General features: G+C 45.1%; 1 protein-coding gene across 1 annotated transcript; it reads left to right on the top strand.

The window, feature by feature from the left end:
- The first annotated feature begins 543 nt into the window (after nucleotides 1-543).
- On the top strand, nucleotides 544-22,634 carry colgalt2b (collagen beta(1-O)galactosyltransferase 2b). Its single transcript, XM_084185925.1, has 12 exons — nucleotides 544-850; nucleotides 11,593-11,703; nucleotides 11,905-12,022; nucleotides 12,212-12,346; nucleotides 12,814-13,018; nucleotides 15,559-15,678; nucleotides 16,533-16,606; nucleotides 16,827-16,933; nucleotides 17,040-17,172; nucleotides 18,197-18,324; nucleotides 19,777-19,983; nucleotides 21,529-22,634. Exons 1-12 carry the CDS (start codon nucleotides 600-602, stop codon nucleotides 21,806-21,808), a joined length of 1,869 nt encoding a protein of 622 aa, XP_084042051.1. The 5' UTR covers nucleotides 544-599; the 3' UTR covers nucleotides 21,809-22,634.
- The last annotated feature ends 2,436 nt before the right edge of the window (nucleotides 22,635-25,070 follow it).

Below are 25,070 nucleotides of genomic sequence, written 5' to 3'. Positions count from 1 at the left end.
TGAGAGGAAAGGAGGAGTGTTATAGAAACCGCAGAGGGAGGGAGGAAGGGAGGACAATGTAGCCATGCCTAAGCAGTCAAACCACATGCTGTTAAAAATAATCTGACTTTACAACCACAAACAACCTATGTAACAAGAGTTAGTTACACATTTATACATATATTCCCCCCAGAATAGCATACAGTTTATGCAATGCACATGCATAGACTTGAACTGACAAACACAGCAATTGTGTCTAGGCTATCAGTTCTACAGCGCAGTAAAGTGCTGGATTTGAGTAAGAAATGTTATGCGTTACTTACTGAAATTAAGTTATTCTTGGACATGTGCACGTTTGTCACAGATTCCCCACTGTAATCAACCCCTGTACCGCCCATGTAGTCTCCCATGGAGAGAGATGGGTTGAATTGGGAAAGCTGTAGGAACGCTATAAGAAAGTTTGGGGGAGGAGGTAGACTCTAGAGGTAACCTCTCTCTCCCTCCATCATACACTTCATCCCCTCCCCCTTCATACCTTATTTTCTCACTCCCACCATCGCTAACGCTCACTCTCATATTCAGTCGCGGCGGAGCTCAGGTCCGGATAACTGTGCCGGCGAATGATGCTGGGAATGATGCCTGCGGTTGGAGCCGTGGGAGTCGGGCTGCTCTGCGCACTGCTTGTCGCCCTCATGCCGGGTGCCATGTCGGAAATGGCGACTCTGGTGCAGGACCCGGTCCGACCCGAATCGTCCCTTCTGAAGCCAAAAATCATGATCGCCATTCTGGCTCGCAACGCGGCGCACAGCCTGCCGCACTACCTGGGCTGCATCGACAGGCTAGACTACCCGAAGGAGCGGATAGCTATATGGTGAGAAACGCAACTAACTTTCTAATAACTTTCTTTCGGCCAAATTGTCTCCAATACAGCACCAAGTCACGTATAGATCCGCGCGCCCGCTACAATTCTGGATTTGGACATTATTAGGCTACAAAAAAGTGCACGCATAGAAGTAGCCTAACTTAAAGCTGTTATTGTTGTCGGGTATTATAATAAGAACCTCCTGTCCACGTAAAGGACAGAGATGCGGCTGTTAGCGTCAACGAGACCTGTTGCTGCGTTTTACAACGCACTCTCCTGGCGTGTCTCCCGGGCTCCTAATTGCATGTTTGGATAAGATGAAAAGGTAGAGCATGTTAATGATGGTGCACTTTTTCATTACGCACACACTGCGGAAATCAGGGGACCTAAAACAGCTGCCAGGTATGGGGGGATGGGGGCCCCTAAAGAAAAAAAAGGCTCCATCATCAATTTTCCATAGGCAGTTAGTTTGAGGATCATGATTGCAGTAGTAAGGCATGGCCAGCAGGCAGCCTGCCTGGAGATGGGAGAGAGTAAGTGGACACCAGACACTGAGCGGCTCAGAAGGTGGGAGCTCAGCTAGCACACTAAGGAAGTCATGTGTAAAGTGCTGGGGAGAGAATCACAGGAGAGATGGAGGGATCTGGATGACTAGTCTACAGGGACAGAACAAGTCGGTACAGAAGCATGTGGAGACTGCCCATCACATACCTCTTTTGTTGCACGTCATGGATACTTTTTGAGTGACTTGATAGTTTAATGCAGTATCTCTGTTTCTCCCAGAATTGCTGTCATGTGGGATTCCTTTGTGTTCCACTCATCCTTTCAAATGCTTGCTTTTGTTTGCTGCTTTATGTCTGTCTGCTTCTCAATGAGGCCATGCTCCTCCCAACACACACACACACACACACACACTAGGTCTAGACCCACTAGGACCCTTCCCCCAGAGTAAACGGCCAAATGACTGAGCCAACATGTTTATGTGGAGACCTTTAACTAACAAAGAAAGGGGCCTAGACCCGTCAATCCCACTTGTGGCATCCAGCACACAGCTACTCACTGGAGAGAGACAGTAGAATCAGACGCTATGGAGTCTGTGGTTCTGTTTGGAGCAGGGCTCTGCTCAGTTGAGCCTGAAACTTTGTTTTATGCATCTGCCCCAGATTTAATCCTATAGAGGCATTTAGATTTTCCACATGAAAGTAAATGTTTGGATTCAGTTCAGTTTACTTATAGTGTACTGTACCTGACTTATAAAAATATGCACAGTGAAGTTCACCTGACCTTACATGAGAGCATAAAGCAGATTGAAACACTATATATCACAGATTCTCTAATATTTACCACTGTACACGCTGTTTTCTACCTCTCTCTTCATCTCTCTTCTCACCTCCATAGCTTTCCTGACGGTCAAAACAGTTTGAGTTTGACTGAGCACTAAGCAAAGTAATTGAGGAAGGGAAGAAAAGTCTCAGCGTAGCCCGAGGGTGGAACCAGCTGTGGAACATCATGTCCACACAGCACAGCCAGATGTATAGAAGCAGCAGACTCTATAGCAGGGTTTCCAACTGGCGGCTCGCGGGCTGAATTTGGCCCGTGGGTGGTTTTATTTGGTCCCCCAAGTCTTCTGAGCAAAAATTTTCATTGTTGGACATAAAAGACTGTAAAAACACCAGGAAATCAGCTCCAAGTGATTTTAATTTAGGAAATCTGTTCCCACGTATTCCAACACATGCTAGAGAGACCATATACAAATGTAAGCAAGGTTTGAAATGATTACGTTTTAATCAAATATTATATCTGTTTGGGCTTCTTGCGGTCAATTTGCAGTCTACAAATGATTTATAATTACATTCTGGCTGCCCGACGATCTCAAGAAAAAATTGGCCCGTGCCGGAATCTAGTTGATGTTCCCTGCTGTATAGGATCTGTCTGCTGCCGCTGCTGCTGCACTCTACTGTCTGTCTGGAAGCTTCCTCTGAGTCAGGACCGATAAGGTCTCAGTACAGCTCTGCAAGCTCTCAATACTGACTGCCAATGAGAAGTGTTTGGCAAAGACACATTTATTGGGTGGTTGAGCAGCCTAGATGTTCAGTGTTGATAATGACTATACCATAAAGAATAATTTTGTAAGTATGACAATCTGCCAGACCTAGACTCGAAAAGTAGTCAACAATTTTTCTCCCAAGCTTGCCTCAAATCTCACTGTTTCTAGGTGGTGTATTTCACTCGATTCTTATATAAGAGAGGAAAATCCATGCTCACTGTTGCTTTGATCATTTAATTGTTTTGTAAGTGCATGAGCCAACAGCCTCCTCCCATCCTTGTATGACAGTATTGTAAAAGTCATACAACACACAACAAATGTCAAATGTTGTCATTCTGTTTTACAAACTACCTAATTGGATCAAAGGTGGAACCAGGTCCCCATGAGAATGTGTTTTCAAATGTAGAAATACATATGCATTGTATAAACAAACAGCAGAGAGGTAGTGAAAAGCCACACAAGTGGTAGAATTATGGTTTGTGAAATAAAAGCTGATTGTGTAATAAAATTCTGCTGGCCACAGACCTGGTGCCAGTGGCTGATTTGCTGTGATGCGAGGCCCAAGGCCGTGTGTGTGCTTGCGTGCGTGTGTTTGTACTGGGGTTGAAGGGTCGAGCTTGGACACTGCTGACCTTTCAATTCCCCCCTGCTCTCCCACTGGGACAAGGAAGCTGTCACTGTTCTAGTGTGTGTGCGTTTGTGTGTGTATTTAGGGGCACATGCAAGTTTCTTCTCGTGATGGCTGGATGAAGAGCAGTCTGTGTTTGATAGAGAAAGAGTGGTTGAGATAACGCACTCTCTCCATAGAAGGCTTCAGTAGTCTGAAAATCAAAAGGAGGTATCTGAGTCTGACAGAGAGGACTAAGAGAGAGGTGAGAGAGTCTCTCACTATGCTGCGAAAGAATGCAGGGAATTAGGGGAAAGAGGGAGACGGGGCGGAGGCAGGGTGGTCGGTAGGCTTGTGTTGAGAACTACCCAGTGGCACTGAGCAGGTTAGTGAGTGAAGCCACATTCCAGCCATGCTCAAACATTGTACCCTCCCCTCTCTCCCCCCACCTCCTTCCACTTCCCTCAGGACAACACTAAGCTGGCCGCAGGCCAATGATTGGACACAGGCCAGAACCCAGGCTAATGATTGATTGATGGAATGTGACTCAGCCCTGTGATTGGTCGCCAGAGGTCATGACTCTGTGTTGTGACTGGAGGAGAAGGTTGAGGTCATCCTTGGGGCAGTGTTCAGGAGTAACTCAGTAGCCTGGAGCTGAGTCTGTGGGCTGTTTATGGGAAGTGCTTTTCCAGGTGGTGAAGGTGAACTGAAGAGAGATGATTTGTTGCTGTGTTTCGACATAGAGAATGTCAGGACTGTGACAACAGAGGCTGTTCTCTGAACTTTGTTTGTGTGAAATAGCCTAATAAATAGAATCCATTATTGTTTCTATACTTTCCATATTACATCTTTGATGATGATAATGTGATGCACACACCAAGAAATATGAACCACAACAGAAAAGTCTGAACCACAACAATCATTTTTCAATGATACTGTATATGATTGAGAATACCATCTAAACCATGTGTGCCTTAGCTATTATTTACATTTTAGTCATTTATCCAGAGCGACTTACAGTTAGTGAGTGCATACATTTTCATACTGGCCCCATGTGGGAATCGAACCCACAACCCTGGCGTTGCAAACGCCATGCTCTACCAACTGAGCTACACGGGACCTCGTTCAAGGACTCCAGTAACCCGAGCCACGGACTGTTCAATCTGTTACCATCTGGTCCTGGACCAAAAGGCTCTGAGACAGCTTCTAGGACCAGGCCATCAGACTGCTGAAAAGCTAAACCTAGCTGTCTCCCTGCACAGACCTGCACCTTAGAGACTATTTACACCAGATAACCTATACATTATTACCTTAGAAATTATTTGTACTGACTACCCACACATCCAACACTTACACACAAATGTACACATAAACACACACTAAGAGCTCACACACACACACAAAGTCAACTCTGCTGTTCTAATATATACAACTGATTCCACTGCCCACATTATATTTGGAAATCCAGTCTGTTATTACTATGCATACTACCTTTTCTATTACTTCTAATATTTGCTATTTTTGACTTGACTCATTGTTATTATTGATGAATGTACTGCATTGTTGATGGAGCTGGCACATAAGCATTTCATTGCACCTTTTATACCTGCTGTAAACTGTGTGTGACAAATACATTTGATTAGATTTATGTAGTGTCGTTATCACAGAGGAATTCCAGCGGTTGCCAACAACATTGTAAACTTTAAAGGACATGATGAGAAATGTGTCTGTATCTTATAGCTCTCACTGTCAGTTTTTACAGGATGATGGTATGTTGTGTTACTGGCTCTGCTGCAGATCTTCTCTTTACGAGGCTGGGATCTCGATCTCTATTCCATATCTCAGAGTCCCATCCTCTGGTGGGGAGATAGGTAGCAGGTGGATGTTCTTCAGAAGTTTAATGTTTTCAAAGAGTATAATGCCATTATAGTAAAAGATAAACCAGGAGCGTTTTGGAGTTTTTTAAGTGCTGCCAACTCCAACAGGACCCTTGTTTCCAAAAAGCTCCCTTTCTACCGGATAACAATATTGGATCCAGCATTCCAACCTCCAACTATTTTCTCAGAGGGGGTGATCTCTGTTCCATCTCCTAGAATGCCATTGTGCTGTGTAGAATATTGCTGGGAGTGTAGAGCCTTGATCCACCTGAGTGCATGTGTGTCACCCCAGGCCTGATCGGAGATGAATCTCATCACTCTAATTCTTCTGTCAGGTCTGGGGAGGAGGGCCCCAATGGATGTCTTTTTGATCATGTCAGGAGGGGAGCCTTTGACATTTTGGGGAGTGTTTGTTTTACAGAAAGGACAGGTGAGGAAGACAGGAGAAGATGTTGTGGGATCTCTTTCTCTTTGTGGATTAGATCATATCGCTGGTACATGGCTGGTACATGGCTGGTATGTGAGTGTGTGTTTGATTATCCTTAGTGCTCTGGCCCAGTGTCAGTCTGTTGGGGTCTGCATGTGGTGGTGTGTGTATCTGTGTATTTCTACTAGCCTTGGGCCAGACTTGTGCTTAGTGAAGGCAGTAACTGAGTGACACAGGAACTCCATTACTCATACAACAGAGCCAGTACCACCTCCTAACTCACACAACAGAACATACACTTCTGATTCATTCCACACACACCATTTTCACCTAAGGAGTGTTAATACTCAGTCAGTGGTTTCCTCAGAAAACCTGAGAGGAGATGGAACTATCCCCAGACCTGTGTCTGCCAGCAGAGAGAACAGCTCCATGTCCACTGCCAGGAGTTGTGGCTGTACTCAGAACAGCCCTGGCCATGTGTCAGTGTCAGCGAATCCCCAGAGGAGAACCGAAACATATCAGAGTCCTCACATAGAGGGGCCTGTTAGCATGGAAGTGATTGTCTCTTGACCAATAGTTCCAGAGGTGGAGTTGGAAAAAATTGTGAATTTTTCTTCCTGCATGCCCATCTATTCCAGCATATATTAGCAGGCCAACAATTGATTTGGCTAATGCTGAAATAGACTGGCATCCAGACAGGCAAAGCATTCAATTTCTCTTCAGAAAGACCGAGAGAGAAAGAGAGGTGTGAGAGAGAGAGAGAGAGAGAGAGAGATGGGGAAACTAGGTAAAGTGTTTTGAGGGATGTTACAAGGACAGGACATTATGTATTACATTATGTATTCAGCAGTGGCCGGAAGGCCCTCATGTTGTCACAGAGGAACTATAATTTTAGCCAAGTCTGTCTGTCTGTGTGTGTCATCACCCTGGCTTAACCACAGAGACACACTGTACTACCTCTTTTCACGTTATCCTACTCTATATCCCTCCTTTTCTCCCTCTCTCCTTCCCTCCCTTGCCTCTCTCTCTGTCTTTCTCATTTACCCTTACTAATAAAATTATTGTGATTGTGTGTTTTACTATCACTTTGCGTTTATCTAGACGTCACTGAGTAGGAAATACTTTTTTTGCTGTCTGTGTATTTCATGTGAGTGACTAAGTGTGGAAAATGACATGTTAGGGACCAGGGTATTCAATGTATGTCAAAATCGACCGTGTAAATGTATGGGTGAGCGTGATTTGCAGGTAGCATAGTGGTTAAGAGCATTGTTGGTTCGAATCCCTGAGAGAACTAGGTGAAAAATCTGTCAATGTGCTTTTGAGCAAGGCACTTAGCCCTAGTTCCTCCTGTAAGTTGCTCTGTATGAGAGTGTCTGCTAAATGACTCAAATTTATATTTTTTGTGCAGGACGTATGTGGGGTAGGACAGAGGGCAAGGACACAGAGATTCTTCTGACTGATTATATTTGGAAGCCTGGGGGGAGGGGAGTTACTGCAGAGTGAATGTACACACACACACATAGGTACAGTGATTTATATCTGTTAACACTAGCTACAGTAAAAGGGCATATCCAATGCAGATACGGTGGAAGGAATTTAGGCCTCGTAACTTTCACTTGAGTGTTTGTTCAGTGTTTTTGGGCCAGGTGTAACCCTTCCGTCCCCTGACCCCTCCCATTGATCTCTCTCAATGTCAGCTCATCACACCCCCTCCTCACTGATGAATGGCATAACCATTCCAGGTGGGACTGATAGATAGAGGAGAGAGGGATAGAGAGAGAAAGAGATGGTAAGGGTGTGTAGGTGAAACCTAATAGCATGTGGTGTCCAGATGAGGATCATAAAGAGAGAAGGTAGAGATGCGGCGCTCCAGGACTGAAAATAATAAGCCAGGGAGTTACTGTAAACCTCAAAGAGGGTAGAGTGGATGAACAAAGTGACGGATGAGTGAAAAGAGGGAGGGAGGAAGACAGGATGAGTGTCCAGTCCAAACCCCCAGAGCACCGGATTGTTAAACGCCTTCAAAACTCAGCAGGAGCTGACACTTTAACACTCTCTCTCAAACATACAGAACACACACACATGCACAGAAGTGCTAAAACACACACACGTTATGCCGCTATGTGCACTTATGAGTGTACAGATTTCTTTTTAAAAAGATACAAGCACATTTTTCCATCCGCACATTATTGCCATTGAATTCCAGGCTTGGCTGCAGTGCATGTGAGTGTGGTTAGGGGAATGTGGGGATGACCAGGGACTCAAGCTACTGCTCTACACCCTCCTTGGCTGATTCAGCCCTGGGGAGAGGAAATTGAGAAGCCTGGAAAGGATAGATCCTGCTGGAAACAGGACATGCATGTGTGGAATAAGAGATGGAGAGAGGAGATGGAATGATGAAGATTCACCTAAATAAATGAAAGAAGAGACACAAAGGTGAAAGATAGAAAACCCGGCCTGTGTGCCTGCCTGTCCTCTGCCTGTACAGGCCCATAGAATCCAAACACGCGCTCACACACATACCAACTGTTATCTTACACAAGGAAAAATGAGATGCTGCTTCCGTAATAGAAAATATCATACTGTACTTATAATACAGAGCTGTGTGTTATGGCTGAAAGGGGCTGTGCTAGTGAAGAATGAAGTACAGTCAGAAACCTTCAACTGCTAGATGGTTGAATAGGCTCCTTCTGGAATTATGGCCAGATGTGAAAACGTTAGCATTTTAGTGGGGAATGTGGAAACCTAACCTAACTCTCATCTGTTTGTTTGTCTGTGTTCTAATGAGCATGGTGAGGAATTTACTAAATAGGTTTTAGTTAGTATGAGATACAATCCATCTAACATATTTGTCTCTGTGACCTCACTGACTTGTGTAAGGATGGCAAGGGAACAAAGGAATGAAATGTAAACGCATGCTCCTGCATGCACACGCACACAAACACACATGCACACGCACACAAACACACATGCACACGCACACAAACACACATGCACACAAACACACATGCACACGCACACAAACACACATGCACGCGTCCTCATACAGAACATATGGCGGTTCTTCTGTTTCTGAGCTTATCACAGATCCACCCTATTCAAATCCTAGCCCAGAGCTACTGTATGTCTTTCATTTGAAAATGACAGGTACCAACACATTTATTTCCTCCAGCAATATGGAATTTCATGGTTGAAAAAGACATGTCAAAGAGTGTGCACATCCACTCATTACCTCCACTAAAGGTGTTTTTACCCAGTGACAAAGACAAACACCAGTTGTCAGAAGCAGGACTCATCCTTTACAGCACGTGTTAAACTCATTCCACGGAGGGCCGAGTGTCTGCGGGCTTTCACTCCTCCCTTGTACTTGATTGATGGATTAAGGTCACTGATTAGTAAATAACTCCCCTCACCTGGTTGTCTAGGTCTTAATTGAAAGGAAAAACCTGCAGTCGCTGGGCCCTCCGTGGAATGAGTTTGACACCCCTGCTTTACAGTTTACATCCACATACCGAGTCGTGCAAACACACACACTCACTGTTTTGAAATGCCTGACATTACCATAAAACATACACTACCGGTCAAAGGTTTTAGAACACCTACTCTAATTCAAGGGTTTTTCTTTATTTTTACTATTTTCTAAATTGTAGAATAATAGTGAAGACATCAAAACTATGAAATAACACATATGGAATCATGAAGTAACCAAAAAAGTGTTAAACAAATCCAAATATATGTTATATTTGAGATTCTTCAAATAGCCACCCTTTGCCTTGATGACAGCTTTGCACACTCTTGGCATTCTCTCAACCAGCTTCACCTGGAATGCTTTTCCAAAAGTATTGATGGAGTTCCCACATATGCTGAGCACTTGTTGGCTGCTTTTCCTTTCACCCTGTGGTCCGACTCATCCCAAACCATCTCAATTTGGTTGAGGTTGGGGGATTGTGGAGGCCAGGTCATCTGATGCAGCACTCCATCACTCTCCTTCTTGGTAAAATAGCCCTTACACAGCCTGGAGGTGTGTTGGGTGATTGTCCTGTTGAAAAACAAATGATAGTCCCACTAAGCCCAAACCAGATGGGATGGCGTATCGCTGCAGAATGCTGTGGTAGCCATGCTGGTTAAGTGTGCCTTGAATTCTAAATAAATCACAGACAGTGTCACCAGCAAAGCACCCCCACACGATAACACCTCCTCCTCCATGCTTTACGATGGGAAATACACATGCGGAGATCATCCGTTCACCCACACGCGTCTCACAAAGACACGGCGGTTGGAACCAAAAATCTCAAATTTGGACTCCAGACCAAAGGACACATTTCCACGTCTTAAAGTTATGATGGACTGTTGTTTCTCTTTCCTTATTTGAGCTGTTCTTGGCATAATATGGACTTGGACTTTTACCAAATAGGGTTATCTTCTGTATACCCCCACTACCTTGTCACAACACAACTGATTGGCTCAAACGCATTAAGAAGGAAAGAAATTCCACAAATTAACTTTTAACAAGGCACACCTGTTAATTGAAATTCATTCCAGGTGACTACTTCATGAAGCTGGTTGAGAGAATGCCAAGAGTGTGCAAAGCTGTCATCAAGGCAAAGGGTGGCTATTTGAAGAATCTCAAATATAAAATATATTTTGATTTGTTTAACCCTTTTTTGGTTACTACATGATTCCATATGTGTTATTTCATTGTGTTGATGTCTTCACTATTATTCTACAATGTAGAAAATAGTAAAAAGAAAGAAAAACCCTTGAATGAGTAGGTGTTCTAAAACTTTTGACCGGTAGTGTATATGTATACCTCCTCACACAGGCTCAAACATGAACGAACTCACACACACACACACACGCCACTGACACACACAGGGTTGTTATTAACACAAGGATTACCCCTGTGGTCCTTCAGGCAGTAAAGCCTACATTCTCTCTCCAGCTGGACTGGCTCTGTCTGTCTGGGTGTTAATAACAAGTCAACTGTCTGTGACAAAATTGTGTCTACAGTGTTATCTCATGGTGAACAGTGTTAGCAGCGGTTTTGTAAAATGGGTGTTTATACACTGCTATCTCTGGTCTGTCTGCACTCTAACATAGGGTGAGAGTTTATCCGGAGAGGTTACAGCCAAGAATATTACAGCAAGCAGTGGAAAACTCCAGTTTGTGTGTGTGTGTGCTTGCCATCAGTGACACAGCGTCCTCTCTACAGATACACTGGCCTCTCTCTCTCTCTCTATTGCCTTTTTCCTCCATTAAGCACATATTAGATGCAGAGAAAGAGTGTACTGTAGTTATCATCTCAAGGCCATAGGCTATTACTGTCGGGCTACAACTAGAAGTGATAGGGTGATAGCGTGGGGTGAGAAAGAAAGGGTGAGTGTGTGACTGGAGGAGTGTGTGAGAGTTAGGGTAGGTGTGAGTATGTGTGAGGACAGGTCACACGGTGTGCAGACAGTGGCAGCAGTGTGTGAGGATAGGATGGAGGTGTTCCAGCTGCAGTACTGTACGCTATGGCCTGTTTGTCCATCGCTCCTTTTACTCTGCGGTTTGTATTTACAGCCTTTCTACCATGGAGCTTTCCACAATGTCCCCCGGACCTGACTCACACAGGACACTGTGTGTGTCCATGTTTTGATCCTACACACACAGGATCAGCTGCAGCTATGTTGCTGTGTCATGTCGACACATTATCTTGATATGTTATGTAGAAAGTTAGTGCTTAAATGTCTTGTTTCTGCATTGTTATGTGTGTTGTGTTGATATAGTGTCCCATGTTATGTTGTGTCCCAGGGCAGCGACAGACCACAGTGTGGACAACAGCACAGCCATGCTGAGGGAGTGGCTGAAGCAGGCCCAGGACCAGTACCACTATGTGGAGTGGAGACCCATGGAGGAGCCCAAGTAAGTCTACTTTACTCTCTGCTCAGTCTCCCCCAGCCTCTGACCACGCCCCCCCAGTGTCTGACCAGTCTCAGGGAATCTCACCCCACCCCTTCTGTTCAGGTTCACATTCCTTCATTTTCTACATCTTTGAAGTTCACTGCTCATTAAGGGATGGTGAATATGAGGTACTGACCGTAAAGCTTTTTGTCCTGTCTTCAGGTCCTATACAGATGAGTGGGGGCCCAAGCACTGGCCTCCGTCCCGCTTCAACCATGTGATGAAGCTGAGGCAGGCTGCTCTGAAGGCAGCACGGGAACGCTGGGCAGATTATATACTGGTGAGACAGAGATAATATTATACCTGTGAGATTACGTGTGACTTTAGTTAGTGGTATAATTGTATGTGAATGATGATACCTGCTTTCTCTCTGTCTCCGGTTGTCTTAGATTGTATACCTGCAATATTACATGTATGTTAGATTACGTTCTGTGAGATTATCCTGTTCTGTCATTCTCCGTGTATCTAGTTTGCAGACAGTGATAACCTGCTGACCAACCCCAGGATCCTGAACCTGCTCATGGCTGAGAACCTGACTCTGGTTGCTCCCATGCTAGAGTCCCGCTCTCTCTACTCCAACTTCTGGTGTGGCATCACTCCCCAGGTAAACAACCTGCAATAGCCATGTAGCCCCAGATAGACCTCACTCCTCTCTATGCGCCCTCTCTCTCAGTCAGCAAGCAAGTGAATGTTATGACCATTTGGTTTCTGTTCTTCACATACCTTCCACACCTCTTAAAGTGATGCTCCAGAACTTTTGTATAATTTCAGCCAGTTGTTTTGAAAGTGCTGCTCACGAGCCAAAATGGGTCCCCGATTTCTGTGCACTATGTCATCCAATTGTGTACTACGTCATCCATATCATATGATATGTTACGTCCTGCAATTATTGTATTTTTTTTGCAATTCGTATGTTACGAATCTAATTCGTACAATATTTTACGAGTTTGTTGTGCTCAAGATCCCGGATTGCATCTTTAAGACCAATTCTCTATCTCCATTTCCCGTCCCCCTCTCCCACCCTCTCTCCTTTCAACCCCCTCTCTCCATCCCTTTATCTCTGACTCCCAGGGTTACTATAAGCGTACTCCAGACTACCAGCCAATCAGGGAGTGGAAGCGTCTGGGTTGCTTCGCCGTACCCATGATGCACTCTACCTTCCTGTTGGACCTGAGGCGTGACGCCAGTCGGGAGCTGGCCTTCTACCCCCCTCACCCTGACTACAGCTGGGCCTTCGATGACATCATGGTGTTCTCCTTCTCCGCCCGACAGGCAGGTCAGAGTTTAACTCCCTCCCACCCCCCGCCATGTGTGGTCACCATGATCCTGTCCAGACACAACACCCTAGTACATGTTGTTGGATGTGTTGTAAAAACATAGCCCTGAGTACAAGACACTATAGCTCCCCCACCCATGTACCAACTGTGTAAACAGTCATACAGCCTCGTTCAGAAACAACCCCTAGTTCCGACCACCAACACAGTGTAATCAAAGTCCTTATGGCTCCACCCAGCTTTCCATTCAGGCCCAGGGGGTATTGTAGGAAGCTCTTGCCATATTATTATATTCTCCTGTCCAATTGCTTCAGATCTGCAAATACGAAAGGGGCTAGGGGAGAGCAAGGGTAGTTCTCTGTGTTTTAATAGTTCTGAGGGTACTTCTGTGTCTTGTGTTGAAGACCTGTTTTACAATAGAACCCACCGTGTGTTTAATGGAGGGAGTCAAGGCAGGCTGGGTATTTGGCACCAGATGTGTGTCTTTCTGACTTGACTGATTGTGTGGGATTATTTGATGTGGCTAATGATCTGTATGGTACAAACAGAAATAGTAAACACATAACTATTAAATACATAACACGAATGCACAAACACTTACACACAATAATACACACTAACATACACTAACAAACACACACAACTCTCACACACATTGCCACACACAGGGCCATGCTCTTTAAAAGTTTCCAGTAGTAATGGGTTTTAGTATATTCCTCTTTATATCATTGTGCTTAATGAGTCTTCCTGTGGATATACAGTATGTGACATTCTTTATGCTTAGCTGTGTGTGGCTGCAGTTTGTCTACCAGCATGCACTTGATCGCAGATACAGTGCCTTCGGAAAGTATTCAGACCCCTTGACTTTTTCCACATTTTGTTACGTTACAGCCTTATTCTAAAATGGATTAAATAAAACATTTTCCTCAGCAATCTACACACAATACCCCATAATGACAAAGGGAAAACAGGTTTTTAGACATTTTTGCAAATTTATAAAATAAAATAAAATACTTATTTACATAAGTATTCAGACCCTTTGCTATGAGACTCGAAATTGAGCTCAGGTGTATCCTGTTTCCATTGATCATCCTTGAGATGTTTCTACAACTTGATTGGAGTCCACCTGTGGTAAATTAAATTGATTGGACATGATTTGTAAAGGCACACACCTGTCGATATAAGGTCCCACAGTTGACAGTGCATGTCAGAGCAAAATCCAAGCCATGAGGTCGAAGGAATTGTCCGTAGAGCTCCGAGACAGGATTGTGTCGAGGCACAGATCTGGGGAAGGATCCCAAAAAATTTCTGCTGCATTGAAGGTCCACAAGAACACAGTGGTCTCCATCATTCTTAAATGGAAGAAGTTTGGAACCACTAAGACTCTTCCTAGAGTTGGCCGCCCGCCAAACTGAGCAATCGGTGGAGAAGGGCCTTGGTCAGGGAGGTGACCAAGAACCCGATGGTCACTCTGACAGAGCTCTAGAGTTCCTCTGTGGAGATGGGAGAACCTTCCAGAAGGACAACCATCTCTGCAGCACTCCACCAATCAGGCCTTTATGGTAGAGTGGCCAGACGGAAGCCACTCCTCAGTAAAAGGCACATGACAGCCCGCTTGGAGTTTACCAAAAGGCACCTAAAGACTCTCAGACCATGAGAAACAAGATTCTCTGGTCTGATGAAACCAAGATTGAACTCTTTGTCCTGAATGCCAAGCGTCACATCTGGAGGAAACCTGGCACCATCCCTACGGTGAAGCATGGTTGTAGCAGCATCATGCTGTGGGGATGTTTTTCAGGGGCAGGGACTGGGAGACTAGTTAGGATTGAGGAAAATATTAATGGAGCAAAGTACAGAGAGATCCTTGATGAAAACCTGCTCCAGAGCGCTCAGGACCTCGGACTGGGGCGAAGGTTTACCTTCCAACAGGACAACAACCCTAAGCACACAGCCAATACAATGCAGTAGTGGCTTCGGTACAAGTCTCTGAATGTCCTTGAGTGGCCCAGCCAGAGCCCAGACTTGAACCCAATCGAACATCTCTGGAAAGACCTGACAATAGCTGTGCAGCAACGCTCTCCATCCAACCTGACAGAGCTTGAGAGGATCTGCAGAGAAGAATGGAAGAAACTCCACAGATACAGGTGTGCCAAGCTTGTAGCGTCATACCCAAGAAGACTCAAAGCTGTAATCGCTGCCAAAGGTGCTTCAACAAAGTACTGAGTAAAGGGTCTAAATACTTATGTAAATGTATATATTTCATTTTTGTATTTGTAATAAATTAGCAAACATTTCTAAAAACCTGTTTTTGCTTTGTCATTATGGGGTATTGTGTGTAGATTGATGAGTGAAAAAAGCGATTTAAATCAATTTTAGAATAAGGATGTAACGTAACAAAATGTGGAAAAAGTCAAGGGGTCTGAATACTTTCCGAAGGCACTGTACAATCAGGTTACAGTGTTTTTGTGTATAGCAGTGTTTTTTCCAGATGTCCAGATGTCAGTGGGTTTTTGATTAACTCTGTGTGACTGTGTGTTGACAGATGTGCAGATGTACGTGTGTAACAGAGAACACTATGGCTTCCTGCCGGTTCCACTGAAGGCCTCGCAGAATGTTGACGAGGAGAAGGAGAGCTTCACACACACCATCGCTGAGGCCATGAGTAAGCACACACAAACACGCACACACACACACACACACACACACACTACTTTCTAAATCAAAATAAACACCCCTTTTACTTTGTCAGATTTCTATATCTCCTTCAAAAGGATCCTTCATCTCTGTTATCTCCCATTTTACTATCGCCTCTTCTCTGACCTCACTGCCAACACATCACAAACTGTCTTGTAACACAGAATTTAAAGAGTCCCCCTAAAGATGGTCCACTAACCCTGACTCAAGCCTTAACCCTGAACGTATCCCTAACCCTTACCCTAAGGCCTAAGCCAAAACCTATCCTTAACCCTGAATTTATCCCTAACCCTTACCCTAAGGCATAGGCCAAAACCTATCCTTAACCCTGAACTTATCCCTAACCCTTACGCTAAGGCCTAAGCCAAAACCTATCCTTAACCCTGAACTTATCCCTAACCCTAAGGCCTAAATCTATCCTTAACCCTGAACTTATCCCTAATCCTTACCCTAAGGCCTAAGCCAAAACACATCCTTTACCCTGAACTTATCACTAACCCTTACCCTAAGGCCTAAGCCAAAACCTATCCTTAACCTTGACCTGCTGCTTATCACCAGAGTTACAGTTGATCGTCTTTGAGTATCTATAGACCTTCACTCTTTCCTTCTACCTCTAGAACAGTCTCAGGCCTGCTGCAGTGCCTTACTAACTCTTTGTTTCTCTCTCTTTTTCCTTCCTCCCTTCCGCCTCTCACCCTCCCACAGTTTTCTCTCTGCTGATGGAAATGCTAAATAAACCAGTGTGACCCTAGAGGAAATACTCTCTCTGATTCCATGCTGCTGTATTAACTCTAACTCTGACTCCTCTGTCTTTATTAACAGTTGACCACAACATAGCGCCCTCAGAGTACCTGTACAATCCCCATATGCCGCAGGACAAGATGGGCTTTGATGAGGTACAGTAAGACACTGGCCCTGACTGTTTAGAGGAATTGGTTTATATTGAGAGTTCATCTGTCTTTCTTTGATGTGACATTCATTTCTCCCCCTCCCTTTCCTGCTCTTCCTTCCTCCACTACCCCCATGTCTCTCCCCTCCTTCCTACGCTGGCTCCCTCGCTCTCTATTCCTCCTGATTGCTTCCTCACTATCTGCCCCCTCCTTCCCTCCGTCTCAGATCTTCCTGATCAATCTTAAACGTCGTCTGGACAGGAGACAGAGGATGTTGAGCACCATGGCCTCTCTGGGTCTGCAGGCCACCCTCACTGACGCAGTGGATGGCAAGTAGGTCTCACACATACACATACACACAGGACTGCACAGCTGCATGGGACACTATGGTTTACATTAGTTCTCTGTTCATCGATCACAATCCCTCTCTTTCTCTCAGGGCTCTGAACACTTCTCAGCTGCAGACGTTGGGTATAGAGATGATTCCAGGTTATAAGGACCCATACTCTGGCCGTGTTCTAACCAGAGGAGAGATAGGCTGCTTCCTCAGCCACCACTCCACCTGGGTACAGGTGTGCTCAACCAACCTCACTAAATCAAATCAAATATTACTCCTCACATACACAGCAGATATAAAATGTGCAGAGAAATGCTTGTGGGCCAGCTCCCTCTACATTGTAGTACAATAATCTATATCAATAATAGTCAAATAAAAAATAGAATAGCCTGATATGTACACAATAGGATATACAGTATACTGTAGATAATGAATGTGCTATGTCAAGTATGACTGTATTTACAAATAGAAAATGGGTAGTGTGTTTGTCGCGCAGTTGAAAAGATGATATATAATAGAACAGCAACGTTGACTGCACAGTATGTGTGTGTGGGAGTCTGTGTGCTTGTTTATGGGTGGTTGTGTGTGTTTGTGTGTAAGGGTTGGATGTGTGGAGAGTCAGAGCAAATAGTCTCTAAGGTGCAAATAGTCTCTACGGTGCAGATAGTCACTAAGGTGCAGATAGTCTCTAAGGTGCATATAGTCTCTAAGGTGCAGGCCTGTGCAGGGAGACAGCTAGGTTTAGCTGTTCAGCAGTCTGATGGCCTGGTGGTATAAGCTGTCTTGGAGCCTGTTAGGCCGAGACCCGATGCTCCAATACTGCTTGCCAGATGGTAACAGAGTGAACAGTCCATGGCTCGGGTGACTGGAGTCCTTGACGATCTTCCGAGCCTTCCTCAAACACCGCCTGGTGTAGATGTCCTGGAGGGCTGGGAGCTTGCCCCCAGTGATGTATTGGGCCATCCGCACCATCCTCTGTAGAGCCTTGCGGTTGAGGGCAGTACAGTTGCCATACCAGGCGGTGATGCAGCCGGTGAAGATGCTCTTGATGGTGCAGCTGTAGAACTTGAGAATTGAGGGCCCATGAGGCGCTGTTACGCCTTCTTCACCACAGTGTCGGTGTGATTGACCCATGTCAGGTCCTCTGTGAAGAGGAACTTGAAGCGTTTGACCCTATCCATTGCAGCCTGTCGATGTCAATAGTGGTTGTGTCCTCTTGCATATTTGTGACTCCGGCTTATTCTCTGTGCTGTTGTCAGATGGCGGAGCGTGGTCTTTCCAAGGTGCTGGTGCTGGAGGATGATGTGAGGTTTGAGCCCAGATTTAAGAGGCGAATGATGACCATCATGGAGGAAGTAGAGAAGGCCCAGCTGGACTGGGATCTCATGTAAGAACGATGTAACAAGTAGCATTGTTATGATGTGTAATTATTAATTGTGAGCTTATGTATTTTTTAAATTATTGTTATTTATTTATTTAACCTTTATTTAACCAGGTAAGCCAGTTGAGAACAAGTTCTCATTTACAACTGCGACCTGGCCAACATAAAGCTAAGCAGTGCAATAAAAACAACAACACAGTTACAAGTCAAAAATACAACAGAAAATATATATACAGTGTGTGCGAATGTAGTAAATTATGGAGGTAAGGCAATAAATAGGCCATAGTGCAAAATAATTATTAACACTGGAACGATAGATGTGCAAAAGATGATGTGCAAATAGAGATACTGGGGTGCAAATTAGCAAAATAAATAACAATATGGGGATGAGGTAGTTGGATGGGCTAATTTGGATGTGCAGGTGCAGTGATCGGTAAGGTGCTCTGACAATTGACGCTTAAAGTTAGTGAGGGAGATAAGAGTCTCCAGCTTCAGAGATTTTTGCAGTTCGTTCCAGTCATTGGCAGCAGAGAACTGGAAGGAATGGCGGCCAAAGGAGGTGTTGGCTTTGGGGATGACCAGTGAGATATACCTGCTGGAGCGCAGACTACGGGTGGGTGTTGCTATGGTGACCAGTGAGCTAAAATAAAACAGGGATTTGCCTAGCAGTGATTTATAGATTACCTGGAGCCAATGGGTTTGGCAACGAATATGTAGTGAGGGCCAGCCAACAAGAGCGTACAGGTCACAATGGTGGGTAGTATATGGGGCTTTGGTGACAAAACGGATGGCACTGTGATAGACTACATCCAATTTGCTGAGTAGAGTGTTGGAGGCTATTTTGTAAATGACATCGCCGAAGTCAAGGATCGGTAGGATAGTCCGTTTTACGAGGGCATGTTTGGCAGCATGAGTGAAGGAGGCTTTGTTGCGAAATAGGAAGCCGATTCTAGATCTAACTTTTGATTGGAGATGCTTAATGTGAATCTGGAAGGAGAGTTTACAGTCTAACCAGACACCTAGGTATTTGTAGTTGTCCACATACTCTAGGTCAGACCAGCCGAGAGTAGTGATTCTAGTCGGGTGCAAGCAGCGTTTGGTTGAAGAGCATGCATTTAGTTTTACTAGTGTTTAAGAGCAGTTGGAGGCTACGGAAGGAGTGTTGTATGGCGTTGAAGCTCGTTTGGAGGTTTGTTAACACAGTGTCCAATGAATGTATAATGAATCTCTCTCTCTCTCTCTCTCTCTCTCTCTCTCTCTCTCTCTCTCTCTCTCTCTCTCTCTCTCTCTCTCTCTCTCTCTCTCTCTCTCTCTCTCTCTCTCTCTCTCTCTCTCTCTCTCTCTCTCTCTCTCTCTCTCTCTCTCTCTCTCTCTCTCTCTCTCTCTCTCTCTCTCTCTCTCTCTCTCTCTCTCTCTCTCTCTCTCTCTCTCTCTCTCTCTCTCTCTCTCTATATACAGCTATGTGGGGCGTAAGCGTATGCAGGTGCGTCAGCCGGAGCGTTCAGTGGAAGGGGTTAATAACTTGGTGGAGGCGGACTACTCTTATTGGACGCTGGGCTATGCTCTGTCAGCGCAGGGCGCCAAGAAACTGCTGGCTGCTCAGGCCTTCAGCAAGATGTTACCTGTTGATGAGTTCCTCCCCGTCATGTTCAACAAACACCCCAAGTAAGGGACTGGCTGACTGCACCGAGGCTAACACAAACAGGGGGACAGACAGGGAGACAGACAGGGGGACAAGAGAACATTTTTCAGGTTTACAGCTTATTTCCTGCAATTCTACACATTTTGCCATAGGGTGGAGGCAAATGTTTGCAGTTTTTAATATGATCAATGGGCCCCACCCCGGTTGGTAATTCCACCACACTTATTACATGTTTAGATAGCTGGCCACTAGACTAATTTACCAATCTAAAAACAATTGTGTATTCTATTATTCTAACACTTAACAGTAACTCTGTGGTATGGTGAGTGGTGTTCCTTATTGGTGCTTTAGAGTTACACCACCCTACCCCCTTTCGTCCTCTTCTTTCTCCCTCACACATTCTCTTCAACCCATTTCCCCCACTCCATCTCTCTCTTGCACTCTCCTTTTCTCTCGCTCTCTTTTTCTCTTCACCTCTGTCTCCCCATCTCTCTCTCCTGTATAGAGTGGGTCCCTGATACACAGGCCAGGGATTGTTCCTAGGGATCAATGGGTACTCTCTGTCTCTGCACCCTGCCCTCTGCCTCTCCTTGCTACCCTGCCACTTTTCTCCCTCCCTTTCTCATGTCTCTCCCCTACCTCTCTCTCTCCTTGTCTCTCTCTGCCTCTCTCTCTTTTTCTTTCTTTGAGGAATGTGGGACCGGAATGTTTTTTCCTGCTGCTGGTGAGAGGGACAGGATTCCCATTGAGCCAGAGCTGAGTATGGGGGTGGGGTGTAGATTTGTGTGTGTGTGTGTTACTATATAAATACGCAGGAGTGAGTGTGTATGTGCGAGTGTGTGTATGTATATCCGTGCGTGTGCATGCTTCTGTGTATTCGTTTGTATGCGTGCGTGCATGTCTGTGTGAGTAGAAATCACTATGTAAATATAGACCAGAGCATGTCAGAGAGAGAGAGAGAGTTAGGGATGCCCTGGGGTCTCTCCTCTGCTCTGCCAACTCTGAGAGGATCAAACACTCAGACTAAGTCCAGCCTCTCAGGGTTCAACTCCCTGGCCAGTAATAAAGGCATCAGTTTACTCTCTCTGTGCTGGCACTGTCTAAACGGCTGCAGGGGGGCTGACCTCTACCAGCTGACCTCTGGCTGACAGGGCCTGACTGATTGAAGGTGACTTGTCGCTCCTCTCTCCCCTCTGCACCTCTTTACCACTCTCTGGCTCCCTTTGATGACATGTTAAAGTGTCATGATCAGCGCTCCTTTCTGACAGATGCTGGAAGTCTCTGCCCTCCCACTGGCTCACTTTGATGACATGTACACAGTGCTCTCTGATTATGTGTTTCTGACCTCTCTGTGATCCAATCTCTCTCACTACAGAGTCCATGCTTAACTTTGACCAAGTGGTGCTGATTCAGCAGTGCTGAATTACCATATATGACCCTCTCCTTTCTGTCCACCCCTATCATTTTGCATGGTGCACTAAACAGTTTACTCTGTCCTCCTCTCTCCCTTAGTGTGTGATTCTCTTTGATGACGTGTCATGTAACCCTCTTCCCTCTCTCTCCATCAGTTCTGACTTCATGTCTCACTTTGAGCCTCGGGACCTGAAGGCCTTCTCTGTGGAGCCCCTCCTCCTCTACCCCACCCACTACACGGGCGAGCCAGGCTATGTCAGCGACACAGAGACCTCCACCATCTGGGACGACGAGGCCACTGCCACCGACTGGGACCGCCAGTACCAGCACGCCAGGAAGACAGAACAGCAAGGCCGCATCCACACCGTGGCCCAGAACAGTGTGACGGGAGACTCACCTCCACCCGCTGCCCGCTCCACACGAGACGAACTCTGAGGAAGAAGAGATAGACTCATAAACTTGTTTACACACGGACATACACATAGATACACACACACACCTGGACGGACACACACTGCACAGGCAGGTGCACTGCACACACACACTCACAGACCCAACCAACTGGATACACACTAAACTGCTCCGCTCAGCGCTCTCTCATTGGCTATCTGTTGGCTAATAGCATAACAGCAGGCTGAGATGCTGAAAAGCCACACCATGCTGGGACTATGTGAGAGAGACTGGGATGAACCAAGACTCTGCAACATGTGGAAGACAGATATTGCTGTTGGCAGTGTAGATACAATTCACAAGTACATATTTTTTTATTATTAAAAAGGATGATTATTGTAATTTAAAAATAACAGATGTGGTTTATGGGCAGGAATAAAGTAATCTTACAGCTGTCTGAAAACGTGTTATTTGTGTGCATGCAGGCTGGAGACTGACATACTGTACCCAGGAGTACTGTCAATTCCAATGATGTCGCTCACAAACACACCATGTGTATGTATATGTGTGCAAAATGTGTATGTGATGCAAGGCACCACCCCCACACTCACACACACACACACACACACACACTGTCATAATCATTTGCCATCAGATTCCTTCCAAGAAGCATGATGGCCATGATGGAGGACAGTGTTCCCCTGAGACAGTCAGCCTGTAGATCCTGTGACCTTGTATTAGCAGTTAGCAGGCTGGCCCTGTTACACACGAATCTGACCACTTGTCTGGCTTTACACTTTGCTGTACCTGGCCTTTCATCTAACTGGAGTGGTGGTGGGCTAAAGTTCTGAACTAATAAAACGTCTTGACCAAATCTATGTTTTTATTCACTCTGCAGTTTGTTTGTGAGTGGGCAAAATACACAGTGTTTGAATAGACTATGTAGACTAGCCTGTGTATTGCTGTTATTTTAAATGTAAACTACTGCACTATTCCCACGAACTTGGGATGTCAACCTTTCTCTGTGTAGCACAGACACATCTCCGGTCAACGGTAACATTTCAGTCTATAACACAGTTAATGTACAGTATGTCACATTTAATGTCACCTGGTCACAAAAAATCCTTGCCAGAGCCAATGCATGTACTGTATGAACAGGTAGACAAGATACTGAGAGCCAATGCATGTACTGTATGTATGAACAGGTAGACAAGATACTGAGAGCCAATGCATGTACTGTATGTATGAACAGGTAGACAAGATACTGAGAGCCAATGCATGTACTGTATGTATGAACAGGTAGACAAGATACTGAGAGCCAATGCATGTACTGTATGTATGAACAGGTAGACAAGATACTGAGAGCCAATGCATGTACTGTATGTATGAACAGGTAGACAAGATACTGAGAGCCAATGCATGTACTGTATGTATGAACAGGTAGACAAGATACTGAGAGCCAATGCATGTACTGTATGTATGAACAGGTAGACAAGATACTGAGAGCCAATGCATGTACTGTATGTATGAACAGGTAGACAAGATACTGAGGCATTCAGCTCACTATTCAGTACAGTACATCATCCCAGGGTGTGCACCATGCTCTGGTTATAGGAAAATATAGGAAATTCCTCTCTAGGTTTTGCTGTTCCTGTCTGAAGAGGTATCAGTCAAGAAGGCTCAGGCCTGCAGGGGAAACAGAGAGAGAGATAGAAGAGGAGAAACTGTCAAGAACAGAGGATTATACAAGACACATGAATTTCATAAAGAGACAGACAGGGCGGATATGGAGATACGCTTCTGAGCCCTGAAGACCTGTGCTGCTGGACAGGAGGAGGACGAGGCCACAGTAGCCTACAGTACAGGACAGCATTACTGCTCCCTCTGACCATTCACAAACAGTAGCTAGCTATTATGAGGGCACAGTGCGGTGTTTGTTTGCTTTAATGATTTAATTAACTGCAAAAATACCTATGAACATGTTGTTATTCTGTCTGTGTTGACAGTGTCTCTGCATCTCATTCAGCAGAAGCAGAAAGAGAGGTCATGTCACCACCTTCTGGTCATGAACAGGGGTTGAATTGGGAACTCAGAGGTGGAGAAGCCCTATTTGAGGGGAGGGTTAGGATTAGGGTTGAGCCATGCTCACTGTCATCTGCCATGTCTCTCCACACTTTCCCCTTGTCCTATGTCCACACCCTGGCTAAGCCCTAGCCATAACTCTAATCCTAACCCTAGTTTAATGTCCATACCCTGGCTCAACCCTAACTCTGGCCATAACCTTAACCCTGGTTTATTGTACCTTTATCCTACTTTTTATGCCAAGGTGCAGGAGCCTGGCTCCGGGTAGCTTGGGCTCAATTTAACCACCGGTCATTAATAATACTGCAAATTGTCATTGACTAGAGTCATTGCCTGAATGAGAAGGACAACCAGCCAGGGGATACTGACGGTACTGAAAGTCTGACTAAGGCCTAGATTCAATCAGATCAACCATTAACTGGCAATAGCCGACACCCACATAGCTGATGTTTTGGCGGTGTCGGAAGTGTAACTGCGTTGGAGCTGTCAAATCAGTGAGAAGCTGCTCTTCTGATCATTGTCACGAAGCAACACCTGTCCCACTCGCATTAGAAGTTCAGAACGAGAAAGTGTTGGCTATATAGAAATAATGATGCTCAAATAAAAAATAATTAAACTAAATAACGAGGATTTCTATCAGCCTAATCAAGGTGTAGATTACATCTCACATTCCCGTGTGAAATTTTGTAAACAAGGCTGCATGGGTTTTTTCTCACAGCCAATGGCAATATTCACTTTAGGTATAGGGGAGAGTGGGGTAAGTTGAGCCAAAGGGTAAGCTGAGCCCCCCTTGTTTCTGGGAAACCATACACAACATGTATCATTTGACCAAATATTTAGGAAGAGGTCACCATTTCCTGGAGTCTGTGAAGGAAGAAACCACATGGAAAAAGTGGAAAGCAAGTTAAGTCCCAAAAATGGATTTCCACCAAGTCAAATGAATGTATTGTGTTAGAGGTTTCATGATGCTTGTATCTAAACCAAAGTAGATTATTTTAATATTGTTCTATTCATCAGTCGGTCTCTATAAGCTTCAATATGAGGTCCTAAACCTAGCATGAAAGTGCATCCTTGTAGCTGTGTGGGCTAATATAGTCAAAATGTTTGCCTTGGGGTAAGTTGAGCCAATGGCCATGGGTTAAGTTGAGCAAATTGAAGTGTTTTCTTCCCAGGTGTAATGCAAGGCATTATCGCTGGGATATGAGGTAACAACAGGGTCTGGCCT

The sequence above is a fragment of the Coregonus lavaretus genome (genome assembly GCF_964263955.1).
Source record: "Coregonus lavaretus genome assembly, chromosome: 21".
Classification (NCBI taxonomy): Eukaryota; Metazoa; Chordata; class Actinopteri; order Salmoniformes; family Salmonidae; genus Coregonus; species Coregonus lavaretus.
The sequence above is the reverse complement of the archived record's forward strand: the minus strand, read 5'-3'. Positions and strand labels throughout refer to the sequence as shown.